This window comes from Columba livia, chromosome 5, assembly GCF_036013475.1.
Source record: "Columba livia isolate bColLiv1 breed racing homer chromosome 5, bColLiv1.pat.W.v2, whole genome shotgun sequence".
NCBI lineage: Eukaryota > Metazoa > Chordata > Aves > Columbiformes > Columbidae > Columba > Columba livia.
Genome location: NC_088606.1, coordinates 7,899,714 through 7,921,452, shown reverse-complemented (window position 1 = coordinate 7,921,452; position 21,739 = coordinate 7,899,714). Strand labels below are relative to the sequence as shown.

Genomic DNA, 21,739 nt, shown 5'->3' with positions numbered 1-21,739 from the left:
GCAAATGTCTCACCTGGCAAAAGTACAAGGTGGTTATTTCACTGCACACACCTAAGCACAACTTACACCCTCCTCGAGCTACAGCCACTGCCTAGTGCAACCCACCAGGCTGCCTTCCAAGAAGCCACAGTCTCAGCTGCAACGTGGCTTATTTTCTTACCCAAATAAATAACAGTAACCAAAAAAACTCATTGTCAATCAGTAACAAAACTCCATGCCTGCCAATATCTCCCACGACCGTAGTGCAGCGGTCACTCTGTTCCCTTCCAGGCCATACAACACACGGCTCAGTACAGATGTGCCTCTGGCACCATGGCAAGCAGTTGTAGTGCAATTTTCAGGCTGTGTTTTCCCTCCTGGCTCCCCCAACTCTCCTGCTCAGAGGCGCTAATGATTTAATCAAGCTCTCAAATTCTTATCTCTACCACGTGGTTAATTAATACGGATTTTTATTTTTATGAGGATGAATGGATTCTTTGTCAGGCCTTTTTATATGACTCTAAGTGACCTTGGTTTTCTCTTGCCCTAGTTTTCAAAGTGTCACTGACCCAGAATATGAAGCTATCAGAAAAAAACTGATCATTTCCTTTACTTCGGGCCAAAACTCACCGAAGCAAAAAGTGGATCTGAGAGAACAAAATACGAACCTGTTAATCTGAAGACTATATCTATCTATCTGAAGACAATATCTATCACATTTCACCCTGTGTTTTAAAGCTAATCTTCAAAACAACTCTTTAGGGAGCAATAACACACAGAAATAGCCTGTCACGTAGGCTGGCCAAAAAATCAATACACACTGTTGGCCAATGACTGTTTTATCCAGCAATGAGCTACTAACAAGTGTAACAAATCAGACTAATCATTAAGCACTGGAGCATGGGGACATGGCAGGGACAACGTCCATGCCAAACTCTCCCAGAAAGAAGAGGAGGGGAGGGCAGAAGCACTGCCAGCCATGATTTTACTCTCAGCCTTCATTTAACAGCAATATAGAAAAGCCAGACTTAAAATTAATCTCTTCTGCTGCCTTTCGTGCTTCCCTTCCCACAGTCAGAGATGGCAGCTCAGAGGAAAGCACCATCTCCTCCCTCGGCAGGGAGCTGGAGGAAGCAAACCACAGCAGAACAGATGTAGCCAGTCTGTCAACGCTCATCAAACATCACCGCCAAACAGCAAAGAGGTTTTCTTCTGTTGCAAGGACCAGTGCATCACTGTCAGTGAACCATTTACAACCCTGTGGCTTTTTTCTTCTTTTTTTTAACTTTTTAAAACAATTATTTAAAATTAATGAGCGCAAGCCTGTCTGTCATCTTCCCAGCTCTGTTGCACCAGAAGGAATTACCTCTTGTGTACGATATTTTTATAGCTTCCTTTTACCGTTCAGATCAGCTGAGGCTACGTCTACAGTAGCAAGCAGTGCAGCTCATCAGGAACAGATCAGCAGACAAAAAGTGCTGGTGTTCAGGACGTAGCGTACCCACCACATATATAGAGAAGAAAGGTTCTGTTGGACTAGCTCTAGCCTGAATGCCCGCAGATAACTACAGTACTTTCTTGGAGCATTTATTTCAGTTTCATCCATAATAACTACTCCCACGCTCCCTGACAGCTCAGCAAAACGAACCAAAGCACGGTCAGCAAGGGAAACTGGAAGAGCTCCATCAAGACAGCGCTGATGGTATGGGCTAAAACACCAAGCAGGTACACACTATAAATGACAGGAACTATCAGAAGAACCGTTAAGTACTTGCCAGCCCAGGTAGAGGGTGAGCAATTCACGCCAAGCCCTTTGTACAGTCCTTTCCCTCCCAACCAGGATCAGAGTTTCATTTTTTGCAGACAGGAAAGCTGGGGGAAGGAGTTACTTCCAGCATTTACCTTCAGCAACACCATGTTAAGCAACTAAAAACAAACACAGTATTTTTTGTTAAGATTAAGAAGTTTATCCAAAGCCCAATGAAGGTAATGAAAATATTTCTACGGGAATAGATCTTTTCAAAACCAAATATTGTATAAATATCACCTAGTTAACTACCACCAGGCCTGTATAGTGGGAACCTTCTACACTATTCTCCTCAACCTCCTTTTCCTTTTGAAAGCAAATTATCCAATTTACCAAAAGCGCTGCTAACTTGGGAAGCATGTTCACACTGAGTTTTGCCCTCCCGGCTTTCTCAAACACTTTTGTTCTTCTCCTTGCCAGGATCCAGGGGCATCTCAGCTTTAAATCACCCCCGTCTTTACTGCCCCAAGAGCCCATGATGTGAGGCACTGCAGCACTTGAGGGCACAGACAGATTAAATTCTTAAGGGTACTAAGTCACATCATTTAGATATCAACATACTTTTAAAGATAAGGGCGTTAAGTGGCTTTTCAAACACTAAAGAAAATCCACAGTGAAGCAGGGCTTTGAACATAAGTGGCCTTCAGTGCCCTATACAGGTGACTCAGAAGCCATCTACCGATTAGGCATTTTAATGCGTGTTTTTAAACAGTTACGTACCTGATAATGCCTTTAACAAATTGAAATTTATCTAGCAGGGAACACATTTATACAACTATACAACCTATTTTTTTCCACTAGGCATGTGAATCAGACAAAAATACCCATGGCTGGGCTTTTTTTAGGCAGTCTCATATGTCATTTGCCTCTCTGGTGCCACCAGCCCCGTCACATGCCACGAAGCCACATAGTCAAGGAACTGCAGCCCAGCTCCTTGCCTGGGCAGCAGGCAGCATGAGCAGGGCATAGATTGCAGTGCAGCTCCTATGGGAGCTTTTACATTTGCAAAAGTCACCCTTGAAAAATCATAATAAACATTTAACAGGCTTTTTTGAACATTATGGTTAAAGGGAAAAAAATGTGTAGCTGTAATAACATATCAAGCCCAACAAACGAGGCATATAGCTAGAAAAAATAACAATTGCTGGGTACGAATTAGTAGTCTTTGTGACCTCTGTGTGAATTAAGAGGGTCTCAAAGAGATATCCTCCTTTACTTGGAGATGAGTACAATCTACTATAAACTGCACAACAAAATCTATCAACATCACCGTATTTTCAATTTCACTTGAAGTGAAATTGTCCATAAGTGATTAGACATAAGTGCAGGAAAATAGCATAATTCACTTATAACATTAATCACTCTTCAAAGACAGTCTTAGCAGCCACATTCTTATATGATCATACATTGGGTTACAGTAATAAACAGTAACATGCACATGGATTAACAAGCAGAGCCAAAAATTAGGACTCCTACAGTTAATTAAACAGGGAAAGAGTAAGTAGACACCCAAGAGCTAAAACATACTCTCTTGTGTCTGAATTAGCTCAGCAAGCACAGAAAGAAAAGGGAAAACTGAGTTCTGCACAGCCTTGGTGGGAAATACCATACACAGGGTCCGTTTGCTGTCCTGTGGAAGAAAGGGGAAGGATTCGTACATGGGAGCGAAAGCAGAGGTTGGATCCTCTCCCAGGTAAACAGATTTAGATCCTGAAAGCAAAAAATATTCCTGCTCCAGAGCACCGCAAACCCCATTCTGCGGTAACCATCCATCTGCAAGGGGCTGCACATTCCCTCCACTGCGATCCTGCACTCAGGCTCATTGGTAAAGCATAGTCATATCTCCACCAGCTCTCAAAACATCACCATGAAGCCCTTCACCAGCAAAGGAAGGAACCCCTCACTACAAAGACACTGACGTACTGGAGACAGTTCAGAGAAAGGCAACAAAGCTGGTGAAGGGTCTGGAGCACAAGTCTGATGAAGAGCAGTTGAAGGAACTGGGGCTGTTCAGCCTGGAGAAAAGGAGGCTGAGGGGAGACCTTATCACTGTCTACAACTACCTGAAAGGAGGTTGGAGCATGGAGGGTGTTGGTCTCTTCTCCCAAGTAGCAAGTGATAGGAGGAGAGGAAATGGCCTCAAGTTGCAGCAGGGAAGGTTTGGATTGAATATGGGGAAAGATTTCTTCATGGAAAGGGTTATCAGGCATTGGAACAGGCTGCCCAGGGCAGTGATGAACTCACCATCCCTGGAGGGGTTTAAAAGATGTGCCAATGACGCTCTTAGGGACGTGGTTGAGTGTTAGATTTAGATTATGATTGGACTCGATAATCTTAACAGTTTCCTCCAACCAAAATGATTCTATGACATGCCTCCTCATTTTAGGCAGCTGAAAACAATTTTGGACCCCAGCTGTGCCTCTTCCATTTACAGAAAGCAGAGCGCCAGGCTGGACGCTTCTACAGGGCCAGCCTGTAACGCAGTGCTGGGCGGGAAGCTGTGGGAGGAGGCGGCACAGGACAGGACTCCTGAATTATTCCTCCTGTGCTCATTGCCAGCCAAGCCCCGAGCTCCTGTCTGCTCCCTCTGTAGCTGCAGCAGAAGTGACTTCAGGTTTCAGAGATGGCCCGTGCACCACAATGGAGCATCTCCCGGGCAAGCATCCTCTGTTCACAGTCTAGAGAAGAGGAGGCTTAGAGGTGAGCTCATCACTCTCTGGAACTACCTGAAGGGAAGTTCTAGCCAGGTGGGGATCGGTCTCTTCTCCCAGGCAGTCAGCAATAGGACAAGGGGGCACGGGCTTAAACTCTGCCAGGGGAAATTTAGGCTGGATATTAGAAAGAAATTCTTTACAGAGAGAGTGGTCAGGCATTGGAATGGCTGCCCAGGGAGGTGCTAGACTCACCGTCCCTGGAGGTTTTTAAACTGAGATTGGACATGGCACTTAGTGCCATGATCTAGTAAACGGACTGGAGTTGGACCAAGGGTTGGACTCGATGATCTCTGAGGTCTTTTCCAACCCAGTTGATTCTGTGATTCTGTGAAAACGTTTGCAGCAGGAGAAACTCTTCCCTTAAATATTTCCCCATAGGATATATCCACCATAGGTCCAGTTTCAGGCTTTTTACCTGCACTTTTAGGTGGCTGCGCGAGGACATAAAACAGCTTTGCAGCCACTGTAAGTTGTGCTGCATCAGAAAAGCAGAGAGGTGCTGGAGGACAGGGCACAGATAATGTCGATACTAATCTGATTTGATTTTATTATAACATCTAGGACAGAGGGAAAGAAAAAAGAACAGAAAAGGAGCCAAAGTCCTGACATCACACAATTTCACAGCAATTTCAATTTTCTTGGCAGGGCAGGAGGTGTTAACTATTACCCTTTTGTTTCTGGCAATCAGTTTGGAAACTGGAAAAGGTTAAAGATCAATATATAAAACTGAAAAGATATATAGGTATCTATATATATATATGGGTTTAAGTTGATCTTGTCCTAATTAAGAAGAGTAGACAAGTACTCTACATCACTGGATGCCTTTCAGGAACAACAGAAGATTGGATCACTAAGAATTTAAATGTGGAATGAAATATGAGCAATCCAGTCTGGATCTCACTCGTGCTTTTTTCTTCTGCACCAACTATTCACGCGTGTCTTCTGTTATGTTGTGTATTATACAACACTGGACACACTCTTTGATGCTTTACCTTAACAATTTGAAAATCAAATCACAACCAGTTTTACATCCATTTTTAGTCATCCAAAAAAGTAAGCTGCTTTTCTAATAGTTATATGCAGCCATCCCTTGAATCTGAGATTTCTCTAAAACTTCTCCAGGTGAACCTGAAGATTTAAAGTAATCCAAATCGCTGGATGTTTTGCAAATCTCATCTCCAGATTCCTATTATTGAAAAAGCCCTTTTCCTTGAGTGATCCTATTATTCTTATTTGACCTTTGCCACCACAGATCTGCAGGAAGATTTACTAATGGCTTCTATCTGTCATGTCAGGGTGCTTCATCACAATTGTGTCACCATTTGCTTGTTTGACCCCGAGCAGATGCCACAGTGTCGCAGCTCCATACACAGGACATGTCTGTACCATTTGCTGCATCTTTAATCATTACAAAAATTGCCTACGTCACTTCTGAGGGATGTCTCTGGATGTTTTACAACTGTCAAGAAAATACAGCTTGGCCTCAGATTTGCAGTGTGTTCATTTCAGCATAACCTAAGAGCTCCAATTATTACAGCAAAGAAATATAGTTTGGTCTTTTCAATTTTAAATAAGCAGGGCTCTTTCACTGAGATATTGACCAAAAAACCTTAGTGTTATTCAAATATAAACAGCAAGCTGACTTTTCAGAAAATAATATGATCATTTCAAAACAAAACCCTATCCCAAAAATCCCACGTAACTTTAATTCAACACCTTCTACCTTAAAGCTGGATAGTGTTCTCCAGACCCATTTCATTACAACAACCACCTCGTTCTTCCTACCGAAGGCTGAGTTTGACTGGCACAACAAACGTGTGTCTGACAGGCTGTGCTCGGTGCAACAGCCAGACCAGCTCCCGTCTGCTCGTTTTCGCTCCATCTCCTGAAAATGTGATACTGGAGCAAAACGGAAGAAACTTCACCCATAAAGACATTTGGCTTTAGACCACTGTTAACACTCACTCATCAAAACACACGGCTTCAATGAAAATATTAATGCAAATATGGATCGTAAAAGTGACTTGGCAGAATATTCTTTTGCACCGTCTGTTTTAAACATATTTTGTCTCCGCTAAGCACCATATTAATTTCATTGCAAGTGAGCTAAAATGAAATAGCGGTGTGGGAACATGACTTAGTCGAGCTGTCCTGGAATAACCAGGTTCTAAACACATCAGAAACGGGCTTTCCATCAGTGCTAATCCTGCTGCCTGGACAAGCCCCCTTGGTAGCCAACATTAATATTTTCACAAAGACATTTAGAGGAAAATCAGCCTTCCCAGGAAATTCTTATAGAGGAAAATTCAACACGCCTGTTCAATTCAAGAGCCTGTCTGAGAGGCCACTGATTATTGCTTATTTGTCCAGGTAGCTCCATTAAAATGAAACAATTAAAAATCAGCAAGTTATAACTCATTGCAAGGAAGGATGAAAGACTCTGACCTGAGAGAAATTTGTTTAGAAGCCACAAAAATTTTCTAGTTGTTTTGGCCACAAGCTATCTTTCTACATGTGCAGGGGGTATAGCAGTAAGCACAGAAAAACAAATAAAATAATAATAAAATAAAATAAGAAAAAATAATGATAAAATAATAAAAAATAATGAAATAATAATAAAATAGTAATAAAATAAAAGTACTTTATTTAATAGCCTCGTTAAGACAGCTTAATGCAACCAACTAATTGTTGGCAAATTGAAAACAAGGAAACTAATGAAATGGCATAACTGTTTTCATGTGGGCGATTCCCTTGTAAACAGTTTACAGTAGCATGTATTCCAAATAGCAAAGCAACCAAAAAAGGCAACAGCTCTGAAAATACCACAAGAAAGTACTACGAGAGCTGTTATCTATGATTTAACTCCTAAAGCATCTCTCACAAAACACAGAACCATCTGCAACGAAGCACAGACATGAACTAACTACACTGCTCATAATGCTGGTTTTAACAGGTTTCTCTGAATTCCCTTCAACTTGTGTACAGTCACACATTTTTGCCAAAAATCTACATTAAAAAGGCACAGAAAGCTACTGTAACTTACCTTGCAGTGATAGATGGAGGTCATCTATTTCGGAGGAAGCCTGCTCCTCCGTTGAAGGAGATGACTGTTGTGATGCCATCTTTAATTCTGTGGAGATTTTTTAATCAATTTCCAAACTGAAAGTTAAAAAACAAACAAACAAAAAAAAATAAGTACACATTTACATTAAAACTGACTATACCGAAGACACTCAAGTGTGTGGCGCTGAGATAGGCGTTTGGTTTGGGGTTTTCTTCTCTTGGTAGGCTGTTTCCTTAGCCCATACAGAATAAAGCAACTGTTCTTACTGCATGAATCCAAGTTTTGGACCCTTGACTGTTTTTTACCAGTGGCCATCAGTAGCGCACAACATGAACCATGGCTTGTCTCGCCATGAAAACAAAAGCACTAGGATCAGGAAAATGCAAACGCAGTTGCTTTCTTTGAGAAACCAGGTTGACAAAGGCCCACAGTGCCTTCCGCAGATTTGTTGCTGCCAAACCTCAAAGGTTTTCTTTAGATCTTTGTACTTTTCAGATATCTCCTCCTGTCTGGATAATTGTTGCGGAATGGAAACAATTTAGGCAGAATCTGCAAAGATTAAGGTGAAATGAAAAAGTAGCGCTTATCACATGAGAATAATCACAACTGCTGTTTCTGTCTGGTACCTTTGTTACTCCTCATCTCCCATGGAGGAGTTTCTTTTTGCAACTCCTCCATTCTCCTCTCCCTGAATACTTCTCCTATATCTAATGCAACTTTAGTGAACGATACGTTATATTTCTTCGAAGTCTAACACTGTTTCTGTTCCTGCAGTAGCTATATTGTTCAAATTGCCCCCACAGGAAAATCTGGATACTTAGATACACACTCATTTTTATTAAGAACTTAAAAGTCAAACAAATTTGAAAAGAAATAAAGCTGAAAATTAAATAAGCGATCACCTTAAACAAGCTTTGTCACTTAAATAACTCTAACCTTTCCATAAGAAGTACTAGGATTTACACACCATGTATTAATAACTCATCAACCAAGTATATGTCAAAATAAAGGGCGTGAATAGATGAGTAAGGAAATAGGACATTAAAGAACACCAGATAATTTTTTTACATTCAGTCCCTTGTGCACATGAATCATGAGGCAGCCTTTGTTTACTCTACTGTACACTATTTTTCCTCACCCTCGACCTCCTCACTGCACAGAAAGGACAATATGCATTTAATGAGGAGCTATTCAATATTTTGTTTTCCTCACCCTGAACAATGTGTGTCCTTGTGCTTTATCCAAGAGCTGCTCTGATGACAGGATTAGTAAGTTCCTCACAAGATTTCCTAAGGCACTCATCACTACCGCATCTGAACACTTCAAAAACATCAATCGATTCACATTTAAAGCATCTACATAAGGTCAGGGGTTACTGCCCACGTTTAGAATCAAAGAATAGTTTGGGTTGGGAGAGACATTTAAAGATCATCTAGTCCAATTTCCCAATCTTGGGACATCATTTTACCGATGACAAGAAAAGGCAGAGAAAGAATAAAGGGTGAAAAAAAAGTTGCTTATTTGACTCTGGTATTCCAGAGAAATTTATATTAGTTCATATGGCCAAAGCACTGGTTCCACCTGCTGCGGTGAGCACGCAGCATTTCTGCAAGTCACCAACAACCTAAAACCAAACCTCAAGGCACCAGAAGAAAGGGAGTTCTTGCTGGGGCAGGTAAAGATAAGACCTATCTAGACAACCAGAGAAAAGGAAAAAATATTTTACAAGAGTTTGCCTTGCCGAGCCTAGAAAAAAAGAGAAGGAAAAGGAGTATTTGATCTTTGGCAGGCACGAGAGCAAGATTATATAGATAAGCCATGCCTTGAGGTTAGGCTCAGAATCAGAAGATGACTTCTAAATACTGGCTCCTAACAAAGCCTCCCAATACAGGCAACAGACGTAAGAGCTTTATGTGATTTAAAAATTTTTCAGAAATAGACAATATAAAGTGCTTGCTTTTATTAAAGGACACTTGGACGTCCAACCCTGGAGAGCTCTCAGAAGTCTTCTGTTCCTGAGCTGTAAGTAAGAGTCTCAAGTGAGACAACCACAAAATAACCACACAGTTATCTGCCACTGATAAAAACTGGGGTTTAGGAGCCAGGGAGCATCCTGGAGAAGTGAAAATCCAGTTCTCCCAGCAGCGCTGCCTCAGGAGATGCAATCTTTCCTGGGAAACTCCTTCCTTTTTCTCTCACGATCAAGCAATACAAAACTAACATCTAAGAACGCAAATATATCAGGCGTCCTTAACATCTTTTGGGTATCACTGTATGTCTTGGATTTGATTTTGTGGTCACCACCTTGAAGGCTACTAAGTTTGCAGCAAGACCCAAATGGGGAGTGTGTAAGCAAAATCCAAACCACATCATCAGATCTGGTGCTTTTTCCTCGCGGGACACGGGGTTAGTTAGCTGCATTCCCCCCACCTTCAATTTTCCAGTTGCCAATTGTAGGCTTTCAGAGATATGTAAGAAATAGTAAGTCCTGGGCAACAGTGAATCCACAGGTGAAATCAATGAGCCTACCTGAATTTGAACCCAAGGTTATAACTCGGATTGGGTGTCCATGTAAAGGAAGAAGAATAGGACTAGAAGCACACATATAGACACCCACCATTGCTACATCAGCATAACCTACACGCAAGATGACCCCGAAACTACATATGTGTGTATGTTCCTGTGGTTCTGGGACACGCACTCAACATCAGTGACGCTGCATGCTCTTCTTCTCTTTAACCCTAGTTTATTCTCACTTTTTCATTTTATTTTAAAATAAACACTATTTAAGGGTTTTCTTTTGAAGGCACAAAAGCAGCACACACTCCCCAAGCAGTTCAAACATATATATCTGTTCAACCTTAAAGTATCCAGATTTGAGATGGTTATGTAGATGAAGCCATGTCACGTTCACCTAACTTGCACGATGCTGAAGTCATTTGGAGCATAGCCCAGAGAAAGGGATCAGGATCCCTCTAGGATAACAAGGAAAGACGCAAGACCCATGGACAACATTGATGAGAGCTTCATAAACAAAACAAAATGGATTTTTAACCTTTCTGTGACTGTCCCTCCTCTGTCCCCATCCCTTGACAGCTACAGCAACCACACAGCATATAGCACTGCACTTCACATGATGGGACCACAACCACAGTTCAGATCTCTAAGTATGAAAGTAGTTGAACTTAATAAAACTTTCAGGATTGTAAAGCAGAAAGTGTGTTAAGTTTTGAAGCATGAATTAACTTTATTAAGTTACTTGATTTATTAATTAATTAATTGATATTATGGCACACGATCACAGAACACGTATGAATGAAAAAAGCATACGCTCCTGTTTTCTTCTAAGGGCAAATCAAGGCGTCCTTCACAGAAGGATGGGCTTTTTTTAAATGCAGAAAGCTGCTCGACAAATCCACAGTGCAGGTTCCTGCGCTGCCCCAAGAGAAGACTCCACAGCTGCTTTGAAAGGGAGACACACAGACTCTTGGAGGACATACCTGCAAGGATTAATATTCTTTAAAAGGTACAAGGTACAGATTGTCTGAGAAGGGATTACACAGGTACAATACGCTAGTCCCTTTGCCCTCCCTCCCGCCTCTGCATTTCTTTCAAATAAAGCATATTAAGTGTAACTGTATCACACCAACCTCTGAGAAGTCTAAAACCATCAAGTTATTGGTAAGATTGCTTAGCGATGCTTTCCCTAGTGGTAGGAACAATTGTCTTTTCTACTTTATATTTAAGTCCATTATTCTGTTTCGTAACAACTCAACGAACTGCAGAGCTAAACCAAATCCTTCATTTCCATTAAATGCTGGACAACTAGGAAATAAATACCCATAGTGTGGAAAATAAATCAAAGGGTTTCAAATGACACCATGCATTTTCAGTAGGGATAAAACTGAAAGGGAAGAGAATGACCTTGTTCTTCCCTCTTTCTGGAGAGTTTTGCATTAACACAGGAAAGCATTAAGTGCTTACACCTGGGGATAACCCGTGAAGTATCACAGAGCCAAAGAGACAGTTCCAAGAATTCTTGGACCTTGTTTCAAATGGATTTGTTCCCTGTTGGTTATCTTAATTGCACAGAGCTGCTGTGCAAGCTCATCTTTTGTTCACCATGGGAGAAGTCCCACAAGAAAGGTGCATTACAAATGTCCTCCTTGAGAGAAAAGCATTCCATGGTGTTCTCCAAAGGAGCAAATTCTCAACCCCCTGAGCTCAATCTCCAGCTCAAATGGTTCAACCATCAACAAAAGCTTTTCCCGTGACAAGGGCACTCATAAGACTCAAACCCAGGCTTTCCTCTAGTGGGTAGAGTTCTTCCCTTACCTCCCCAGCTGTTCCCACAATGGGCACCTAAAAACATAGGTGGAAATTAGATCAGCATAGTCATGTCACATAACTTCAACTTCCTTGGAATCTTTCTTTCCCAGTTCAGCTGAAATTAGCCAGCAGAGTTAAAACAAATAAACAAAAACAAACAAACAACCTGGGTTTTAACAAACAGACACAGGCACATGGACAGCAAGAAACCTAAGAGCAGGTAGCAGACTGGAAATCTCAAGGAACTAACTTGAAAATAATCATATCCAAGCTTTACATTCCACTATCATAACAATAAACAACACTAATTTAAATACCGTGTCTCCAGTGAGGCTTAAGTTCCAGTGAGAACTAAGGGATGCTCTTCTTAAGCAGAGTCTTTTTATAAGGACATTCTTGTCTCAGAAGAAAGGAAGGGAGAAAAAGTTTCAAAGTGATTTGGAGGATTCATTAACAAGGATTTCACAGCCTTAATGTTACAGTTTGGATCGGGGTGGTTTGCAAACCTTGTCTTCCAGCTGTTCCAAGTATCAAGCACGGTAAGATTTCATTGTAAGAAAAAAAATCAGCAGTTATACAGTATGTAAGTACAGTTAAAATGTAAATGTGTATTTCATTAGGCAAGGTCACTTCTATAAAACAGCTGTCCACACTAATTAGGAAGCAAAGTGAAGTACTTGGTGTGATTTCCACACTGTCCCAGGTAAGCCCATTTGCAGGCTGTGAGTTTACAGCCAACTCCGACGTGCCCCCACACTGTGTCGCACAAATGCACCCCCAGAGCCCTCCCCAGGAGCCCACCTTGAAAAATCATGTGGCATGAAATTAGCTCAGGTGTGCACTCCTCAAAGCTGAAAACAGACACCTTGCAAACAAGCCCAGCAAGAGGTGGCTGAATATTATAACCCACTGTTAGTAAATCCCTGCCTCGTTGGTTTTGCCTTTGCAGACACATGCCCCATATTTTCCCAATTATGTTGGCTACATGGTTTCCACTAGTGTTGCAATAGGAATTACAGACATCTTTGCATGGCATCTCCAACCGCTTGTTTTTACTTTTCCTCCTTTGAAGTGCCACTGATTATTTATGATCCACTCAGGGATTCAAAAGACTTTCCCTCCATGGAGGCCTCTACATGTAAACTGAAGTCTGTTCCTAGCAACAGATTATTATTACTCATGTGTTCAGTCGAGCCAACGCCGTGAACAGAAATGGCAGATTTTTATCTCGGGTGAACTCGTCCAAAGGAAGCAGAGCTCCACAATGCAGACCGACTGAAGACTCTTTTCCTTTCTGGTTATGAACAGAGGTCTCAGTTTATTACACATTCAGAGAGAAGCACAAACATTCAAAAGTACAAGTCTTGAGCCTCGCAAAGTATTATACTACTAAGCTACCTTCTTTTGTTAAACTGGTTTTCTGTAAATCTGTCACAGCCTCCCTGAAGGCAAACCATTTGGATTCAAATCATGATAATAAGACCTAAAGAATTATCATGGAAAATCCCTTATGACGTTTGGGGTTTTGATTTTTTACAGTACTTTTTTTTCCCCTCACTTCCAATGTTCAAATGCCTTTGTTAAGTCAGAGCAGTTCACACAGCACTGAAGTTTGATGGTCATTCTTTCTCCTCAACACTTCATTTACAACAGTTTCACCATTTTTTTCCACCCAGTGATGGGGGTGGGGAGGAAGATCTGTTTAAAGCATGAATTTTCCAAGACCTTTACACTAAAATACTCTCTTTTCTTAAGGTCCTACTCCAGATTGCAGTTCATCCCTTCAATATTTAAAACGCCTGCCAACCTTGCTCTTGTGAGTGATCTCAGACCGTATACAAGTCCACAGCTGGAAGGAGATCACACAGCAAACATACTGATCTCCTTCACTTCAGAGCAGGATCCTCAGGTAGAAAAAATCAGGGCAGCACCATTGACAGACCTACCTTGACCTCTCCCACTTGAGAATCTGACAACTCCTCTCTGTCTGGCAGAAAAAAAATATTTGCCATAATCCAGTAAGTAATAATGGCACATCTCTGCACTTTCCTGGAGGAAGGGCTTCCATTAGGTTTCCATCACTTTGAAGGTGATAGGGAAAAGAGGCTATAGCTTTCTGATCCTACATAATACCTTACCACAGTCAGACAGGTATCAGCTAGTCCTTTAATAAGTGGCATTAGAGAGACACTGCACTGCCTGGGATATTGCTGAAACAAGTCTGGCCTTGGGTCTTCCTAAGCTATCGAAAGCTAGAGATGAAAGAATCAAAAAGGGAAAAGTTTGGAAAAGGCTGAACAACTCTGAGCAGAAAGAACCAAGCCCAGCGAGCATTAGATCTGCAAGAGATGAGGAGATGGACACAAAGCTACACCCCACTGCAACACAAATAGTCTCGCCTTAGCTGAACTGACACACTGAAACTATATGCACAAGTAAGGACCCCTCCAAAGAGTAAGAGCTGCAAGACCAAGACATCTCTTATTAGTTTATTTATGACAAGCCACAGCAGTACAGTTTTGTTATCCAGGGACTTCCCAGTGATCTATTTATAATTCTTGAAAACGTGCCAGGACAAGCATATGAGTATACAAAAGCCACAGCACTTTTTAAGGCCAGCAAACGCTGCTGGTTTGTCTTTGATTTACACATCAGTAATACTTCCTGTTACAGAAGCACAATGGATCTTCTCATTGCTATAATCAATTTAAAAATGTGGTTAGGAAAGTGTCTTTCTTGACCTTTTCTTTTTTGGGGGGGCATAGTAATATATCAGTCATCCTGGTACAATTACAGTTTGAAAACTACACTAACTCCATGCTGTTTTTCACACACAAAACCACGAATGCTTTTATTAACAGAGCTACGCCTTGTTCATGCAGTCACAAAAGCCGACCAGTGGAGATGCACGATACATTTGTTTGCCCTCAGAACAAGAGCCTGTCTCACATTCACCTACTCCCAAGTGGAAATGCAATGCTGAAGCATACTTACTGAAGTTGGAGAAAACATTTAGTTTTCAACTGGTTTCCAAGTTTTCTCACATCGTTAATAAATACAAGAACTGCTCAGAACTCAAAATCACAGTTGTTAATGTAAAAAGGGAGAGCAACGAACACCTGGAGGCTCAGAAGGCTGATGCCATCCATGCCCCTTGGTCACACCAGGGTACACTCCTGCGCAGAAAGCCAAAAATACGATGGTGATTTCATGACTTCATCGAAGTCAAGGATTTGGACAACAGTTCAATATCCGAAACACATAATCCATAAGCATATCCCAGACCAAATCTACCTGTGCCATGCTCGGAAGCCTCTGATTTTGTGCAAAAAGCCACATCATTTGTACAGTGCATTCACCACAGGGCTAGAATGGAAAAAGCTTTTCCAAAGCAGGGGTTGTTCGCACACCTCCCTGCCCAGCACACCAGCAGTGCCGAAGCCCCAAGGCCGCTTCCCGCAGATAACGGGGCTGCAGGGAATGGTTATCGTAAAAACAACACGAGAAGCACACGCTGGCTCAAGATCTCTGCCGTACCTTGGAATTACATCCAGTGCATAAACACGACCTCTCCCTCCCCACTCGGTTCACCAGGAAAGCAGGCAACGAGATGAACGACTCCTGTTGTTTCACTCCTACAAGCCCTTCTCCATTATCACGCAAAAGCTTCTCCAATCTTACCCCCTCCCCCTGGCTACCTGGGCTCAGGTGAGGCTGGTAGCCAAGCACAGCCACATGCTGCATGGCCACCTTTTGGCAAAGGGAAAAGTGCAGCATGGCCATAGCAATCCCAGAGCCATGGGGCACCGACAGATCTTTGGCCTTCAGGCATGTAGCTCCCATCACAAAAGCAAAGAACTGAGCACAGCTCATCATAGCCCTTCCTCAGCAGTTCCTGGCCCAGAGTCAGGTTTTACAACTGAGAAGGGAAGGGGGAAAGAATCGCATGCAATCAGAGCCAGCTTAACTCTCACATGAGAACAAACTGGACAACGCTGCCTATTTAACCAAGCAAGAAGTATTGCAAGAAGTTCGTTCTTTTATTTACAAACGTTTCTTTCTTTCCCCTGGATTGCAACTGCTGTTTCAATAGAGACTCACAGCCATTATCACTGGAGCCACTTTATATGGTGTAAAAGGTATTTGAAACAGCAGTATATAAAAACTACACCTGCTTTGTACTAATGACATGATACTAATGAGAATCAGGCTCCTAGTAATATTCTGCCTTTGAAGGAATACAAACGTTTCCTTTCCACTGCCTTCCTAATTCCCTTTTTCCCCAAATAAAGGAAACAGTCAGATGGTTAGCAAACATTGTTCTATTGAGTGAAGCTCACCTAGGCAATAAAAGGCCTGGAGTTTCTCAATTAAATCATAAGGCTGTTCTTGTTGAGAAATATCTTCCTGAAGAGCAGTTACCTGCTCTTTCAGGAAATTAAGAAAAGGGAAAGGTAGGGATAGCAGTGATCTAAATGCAGGAGTTTTCACTATAGCGGGGACTCGTTTTTACAGAGCAAAACCACTGGAAGCGGCAGTGCAATGTTTGCACAACAGATCTCCGCAGACAGAGCCATTGATGGTGTCAGGAAAGGGGAGGAAAGTGAAATGCAATGTGTATTTGGGAACCAAAAGAGAAAGGGCATGTCTCACGCTAAACCTATCTGCTTTGGCAGTATTCCTACAAAGATCACAAACTTGTTTTGATCACTAAATATAGCAGAGAAAAGGAATCTACTGCAAGTAGCTGTCTCTGGCAGCGCTTGCTGTTTCACACAGGCAGAAGGAGAACACAAAAGAGAGATTTGTCAAGCAAACGGCAAACGAAGCTTGCCAAAATTTGAAGGGCAAATTACAATTTAAATGATAGGTCCTACCCTGGCAGCTGTGAATTCGTCAGCTGCTCTCTCGAGCACGTCCCGTTGAGGGTACAGCAACGCAAACCACTGCTCTTCTCCTAGCACACCTCTGCTCTGACTGGGAAGGGCTGCCTCTCCAAAAAGTGAGGTTTTTTTCAAGTCCATATAATCATTTCAGCTGAAAATTCCCCCTAAAACGTTAGTCAGGGTCTTATTTGTTTGGTTTTCCACCTCACACACTTCAAGGTTTGTGGGCAAATCAGCCTGTCCATTTGCAAGTCTGTGCCAGTTTTGCACACATGAAAAGGGCCTTTCGACGGTGCTGCCCCCCACGCCGACTTTGTGGGACCCTCCGCTGTGGTAGAAAACCAGCGTTTCGCTGGGACAACTCAGCAGAGCCTCTGCCATGCTCCGCAAAGTAAAGCACTTTTGTTTACTGCTTAAGACAAATAAAACGTCTTTCTTTTTGCTTTCAAATAATTAGTTGCTTTAGGAAAAGAAAAGTACACACACAAACTTAAATCTCTGATTCATAGCATAGTTTCAAGCCTATAGAATAACTTTTTGTGTGCAATGAAAACCAGGCCAAACACTGTTATTCTTACCAGTACTGTTGCCAGAGAGAAGCAAACAGCCAAACTACACATAGACAACCCAAGACAATAAACTTGGTGTTACACATAACCTGCTAGAATAAAATGTTCCCACTATATAATATAAAAAAAACCCAAACAACAGTTGCAATTGCAAAACTGAGGACTCCAAATTAGAAATAGCCCAGACTAAAGGATGCCTTACTTATTTCATGTATTCCCCTTCTGCACATGCAGGACGACAGAGTCTCCTCATCAGTGCCTGAATCACAGAGCTGTCCTGGCTGCTTTTGGTGAAAATCAGGATTTCTTGCAACGGAAACAAAACAGAACAAATGCCCGTGAGCCCCGTGCATCTCCGTTGCTGAGAGGCAGCAATATTACTAACACAAAAGTTACGTATAGGCAAGTTCAGTCAAGCAACAGCGAGCACGAGTTGCGTAAGCAGAGCGGTTGTACCATCCTCCCCAGGGCCCAGCAGCCGCGGCAGGACCACGGCCCAGTGGGTGAGAGGAGCCACAAGCCACATCTGACTGCCCGAGCCAGCCCCAGCCCACCCAGGCGTGTTTGTGCACAGAGACGTGTCTCTCAGAGTCACCATCCCGGACAAAATTCTGGCACTGAGCTGTCGTGATTGCCGACGCAAGTCCTTGGAACAGGATGTGCCTCAATTTCCTTACAATCCACGCACTGGCTTTTGGTACAGTAAACTCCTGGACTGGCTTTTTGGAGAAGCTTTGCAAGAAGAAACATGTTCCGAGTAACCTCCAAGATTTTCAAAAGTGAAGCTTTCACTTGCAAATGTTATCCTTAAAGCCATTACAAGTCTACCTACAGACGCAGTAAGGCACAACTGCTCTGCAGGAGCAGTGTTTACTCATACCTAGGTTGCACAAGTATCTGCTTCCTCCCCCGCAGAAACTGCTGAGGTGCCCTGGGCACATAACTGGGAAGAAAATCCAGATTCTTCACTCCCCCGAAACAAAGCCGACTCTGCTGTTACCTCCCTCTTACAACAACAAGCTCTGCTTTCCCCATCCCAGGGGTATTTCATCACCAACATCCCACCCAGTCCTGCGTAAGAAACAACGCCGCGAACAATCTAACAGATACCTTTTTTTCTTTAAAAACAAGCAAACAACCCTAAACCTGCCAGTGTGCTAACTGTGAAACCACTTGTTACAGTCTAAGAGGTTGATGAAGCAGAATGACAATACTAGGAAATACCTGGAACCGCTCTCCTATGTTTATTTCTGGAGGCTGGCTTTTCTCCCAGCTCTTATTTAATAGTTTGCTCTTTCCCTCCTCTCCCCAGTTGTTCTCTCTGGGATCAAATTGCAATTTGTTTCACTTCTAGGAGTTCACCATGGACCCCCTAAGCAGAACTTCAGGAATCAAATCCTGGCTCAGACAACACATTCTTCCTATTTCACTGCTATCGTATTATTTCTCACGTATCAAAAAAAGATAGGAGAACGCTGTGGTATTTGTCTGAAATCAGAAGTGCACAGGATCTGTTTAACACTCAGTACTTGCCTGTACTTCATATCTCTGCTATACTAGCAAATTCCTTCTACAGATTCTCCCCCTAGAAACTCAGCTCATTCAATAAAAGAAGTCTTTCTGCTATAAACTACTTCTTCACACAGGAGGAATTTTATCCCGAACCTCCCTGGTCCACCTACACAGATAGGTTGGCTTCTTCCAGAAAAGCTCGTGATTTCTTTTTTCCATTCTGCTAAATAACAACAGTGGCAGCGACACTTCAGGGTAGGCCAGGTCACAGCTCCCTGTGTGGCTCCAAATCAATTTGCATTTAGATACGCATTGCGAGGTTTAAGTACGTCTGCCTAAAGAGTTTCCACACATCACCTGAACACCACTGAGCAATCACACATGTTGTCCAAGGCCACTACAAGCCTGAACTATAGGATGTTTACTCCCAGGTTTAGCCATTTGCGATTGAGAGCACACACACAATCATCCACACCAGCCCAGTGGATACACCATAAATCAGCTATGCCTGAAGTCCAGATTTTTGGAAGAGAAAGGACAGGGAAAGGAGGATGACTGACAGACTATTAAATTTTGCAGAAAGTCTTCAGAAAAAGGAAACGAGTACCTACTGGATGCCGTCCGCCGCCAAGAGCCAGGCAGCCGGTGTCGCCCCCGGGACAGATTGCACGGCAGCCGCAAAGAGCGGGAGCAGGATCGCATCTCTGGCAGCCCGTGGTCATCCTCATCGCCTCCACCTCTGCCACTAACCTGATGTACGACCTTCAAAAAGCCACCGTGCAAATCCCCTTCGGCCTCTTATTTATAGCAGAAGATTGTCTGGTGCTGTGGGTCAAGCCCAAAGCTTTTCTGAATCCAACGACTGACCAGGGGAGGAGGAAGGCTTTGACCTGGACATTGCTGTCCACTTTCATGTAAAGCCCTCCAGGGGCTCCACTGCCTTCCACCACACAACCTACACGGACGCCGAGCCTGGCAGAAATGAGGACACTAGGAGCCCTCCTAGAAGCTCTGCTGAGACACAAGACACTTTGGCTGAGATTCAGCTCTCCTGACATTAAACAGCTATGAGAGATGCCTCCAAGTGCGTTCATTGTTTGAACTCTGCAGACACAATGGAGAGAAACAGGCACTTTTAGGGCAGTTTGTCCAATGTATTTTTAGATGTCCAATGCAATGTAGCTGAATCATGGCCCAAAAGTGTTTGCTTCTTTTTAGTGACTACGAAAGGAGTCTGGACAATTGTCCCTCACACGGATAGTTATGCTGTGGTTTGGTAAGATGAATCTCACCCTCTTAAATTGGGGGAAAGGAAGTGAGCAAAGAAGTACCTCCATTGGTTTACATGTAAGTGAAAAAGAGTATCTACACCAGAGACACATTGTGCAAGTGCTCTGTGCTTGTAACCATCATAAACATCTTGTAACTAGACAATGTACAACCACCTTCACCGAGTGGGCTTGGCTTTGCTAGAAGAGCTTCATTTAGTTGTTGAACTTGAAGCTTTCATCAGATACGTCTACAACCAAAGCTCCACGTTGCTCACTACATGAGAGCCTCCAAGAAGCAGGACGCGCCTCTGGTGAGGCAGCTTTCATTTCTCTCTCAGCATCATTTAGGTGGTAAGGAACAGCAAAACCCAAGAAGTCTCAGTAATGCAAACTGAACCAAACCCATTTCTGAAGTGCCGACAGCCACTTCGTGGCCAGTTGTACATGGGCCATTCTCTGCAGACCAACAAGGCGTGTTGAGCAGCGTATTCATTCCCCTCTCTCTGCCTCCCTGTTTCGCTCCATCATTCACTAAGTTCTCTTTCCCCTGGCAAACAACAGGTCAAATGATTCAGAAAGCAAAACTTTTTCCTGTGAAACCCACATTTTTCCCTCCTCCCTACACTTCCATGAAAGCAATTACAAGGGCTTTGTTTTCCATCTTAATTGTCACTTCCTTTGATAGAACCTCCAGCCTGAGTTTTAAAGCTCAAGTAACTAATACTGTTCTTTTCTCTTCTTTCCCATCCCCAGCCACAAACAGTATTGCTTGTATCAGGGTCAGCAGTTCCTTAAAAACCTCTCGAGCCAATCTGTGCGGCTGCATTGTGTAGGGAGTTATCAGCAGGCTGCAGGAAGGTTCAAAAGCAAACATGCCTCCCTACAAGAGACCAGAGACCGAAGTTAAGCCCAGAGTCAAAGCTCTGCCCCACTTCCCCTCCTGCCGGGTGACAACAGCCTGTTCCGCACCAGCCCTTTTCCCCAGCACAGTTTTCTTCTCCCCTCCTGTCTGCACAGATGAGCTAAACAGAAGTTTTATCCCCATTCCCTCTTCTGCCCCTGTCCTAGCCCTTGAGCATCTCCGCACAAGCGACTGGCTTCATCTCCTGCTGTGAACGGTGATTTAGGTGATCTATAAAGGTTGTCTTCTTCGTATCCTCAACAACAATGGGACTTGTGAGCAAACCATGAAGGTCAAACAAGCTGGCCAGGATTCAGAGACAGTGTGTTTAGCCTTCCCATCTCTACTTCGCAATCCCTCCACAGACAAAACACTGCAGACATTGGTGGTCCTTCCCCTCTCAACATTATCCCAAGCCAAAATACGTTCATCTTTCACAGCAACCACAGGACACGAGTCAGTCCAGGAAAGGTAGGCAGTCAATTCCATGTCCTATGGGGTAACATACACCATCTTTCTTGATTCATAGCCCAGTAGGTATAATCTCCTGCCCCTCCTGGGGAAGCTGCACGTTTGCACAGGAGGGATTGAGGTGACCATAACCTGTCCCTTAGCATGGACATACCACTTGTATCCCCAGACATATTACACATATTTATGCTCCACACCAAGTCAGCCACATTAGCTGAAGTAAAAAACTCCCCCAG

The 21,739-nt window shown here is 43.0% G+C and overlaps 1 protein-coding gene across 11 annotated transcripts in view; it reads right to left on the bottom strand.

Moving 5' to 3' along the window:
* Positions 1-21,739, bottom strand: part of SYNE2 (spectrin repeat containing nuclear envelope protein 2) — a 197,853-nt gene that overhangs the window by 168,718 nt on the left and 7,396 nt on the right. For 8 of the 11 annotated variants that reach the window (XR_010473239.1, XM_065065861.1, XM_065065855.1 and 5 more), the window contains exon 2: positions 7,544-7,659. Coding sequence is in view for 10 of the 11 variants with exons in the window: in XM_065065861.1 (XP_064921933.1) it covers positions 7,544-7,622 (79 nt within the window). In the remaining variant the exon portion in view is untranslated. Of the gene's footprint in view, positions 1-7,543; positions 7,660-17,550; positions 17,699-18,228; positions 18,351-21,739 lie in introns of those variants that run through there. The other 3 variants (XM_065065857.1, XM_065065858.1, XM_065065856.1) reach the window with 3 other exon arrangements.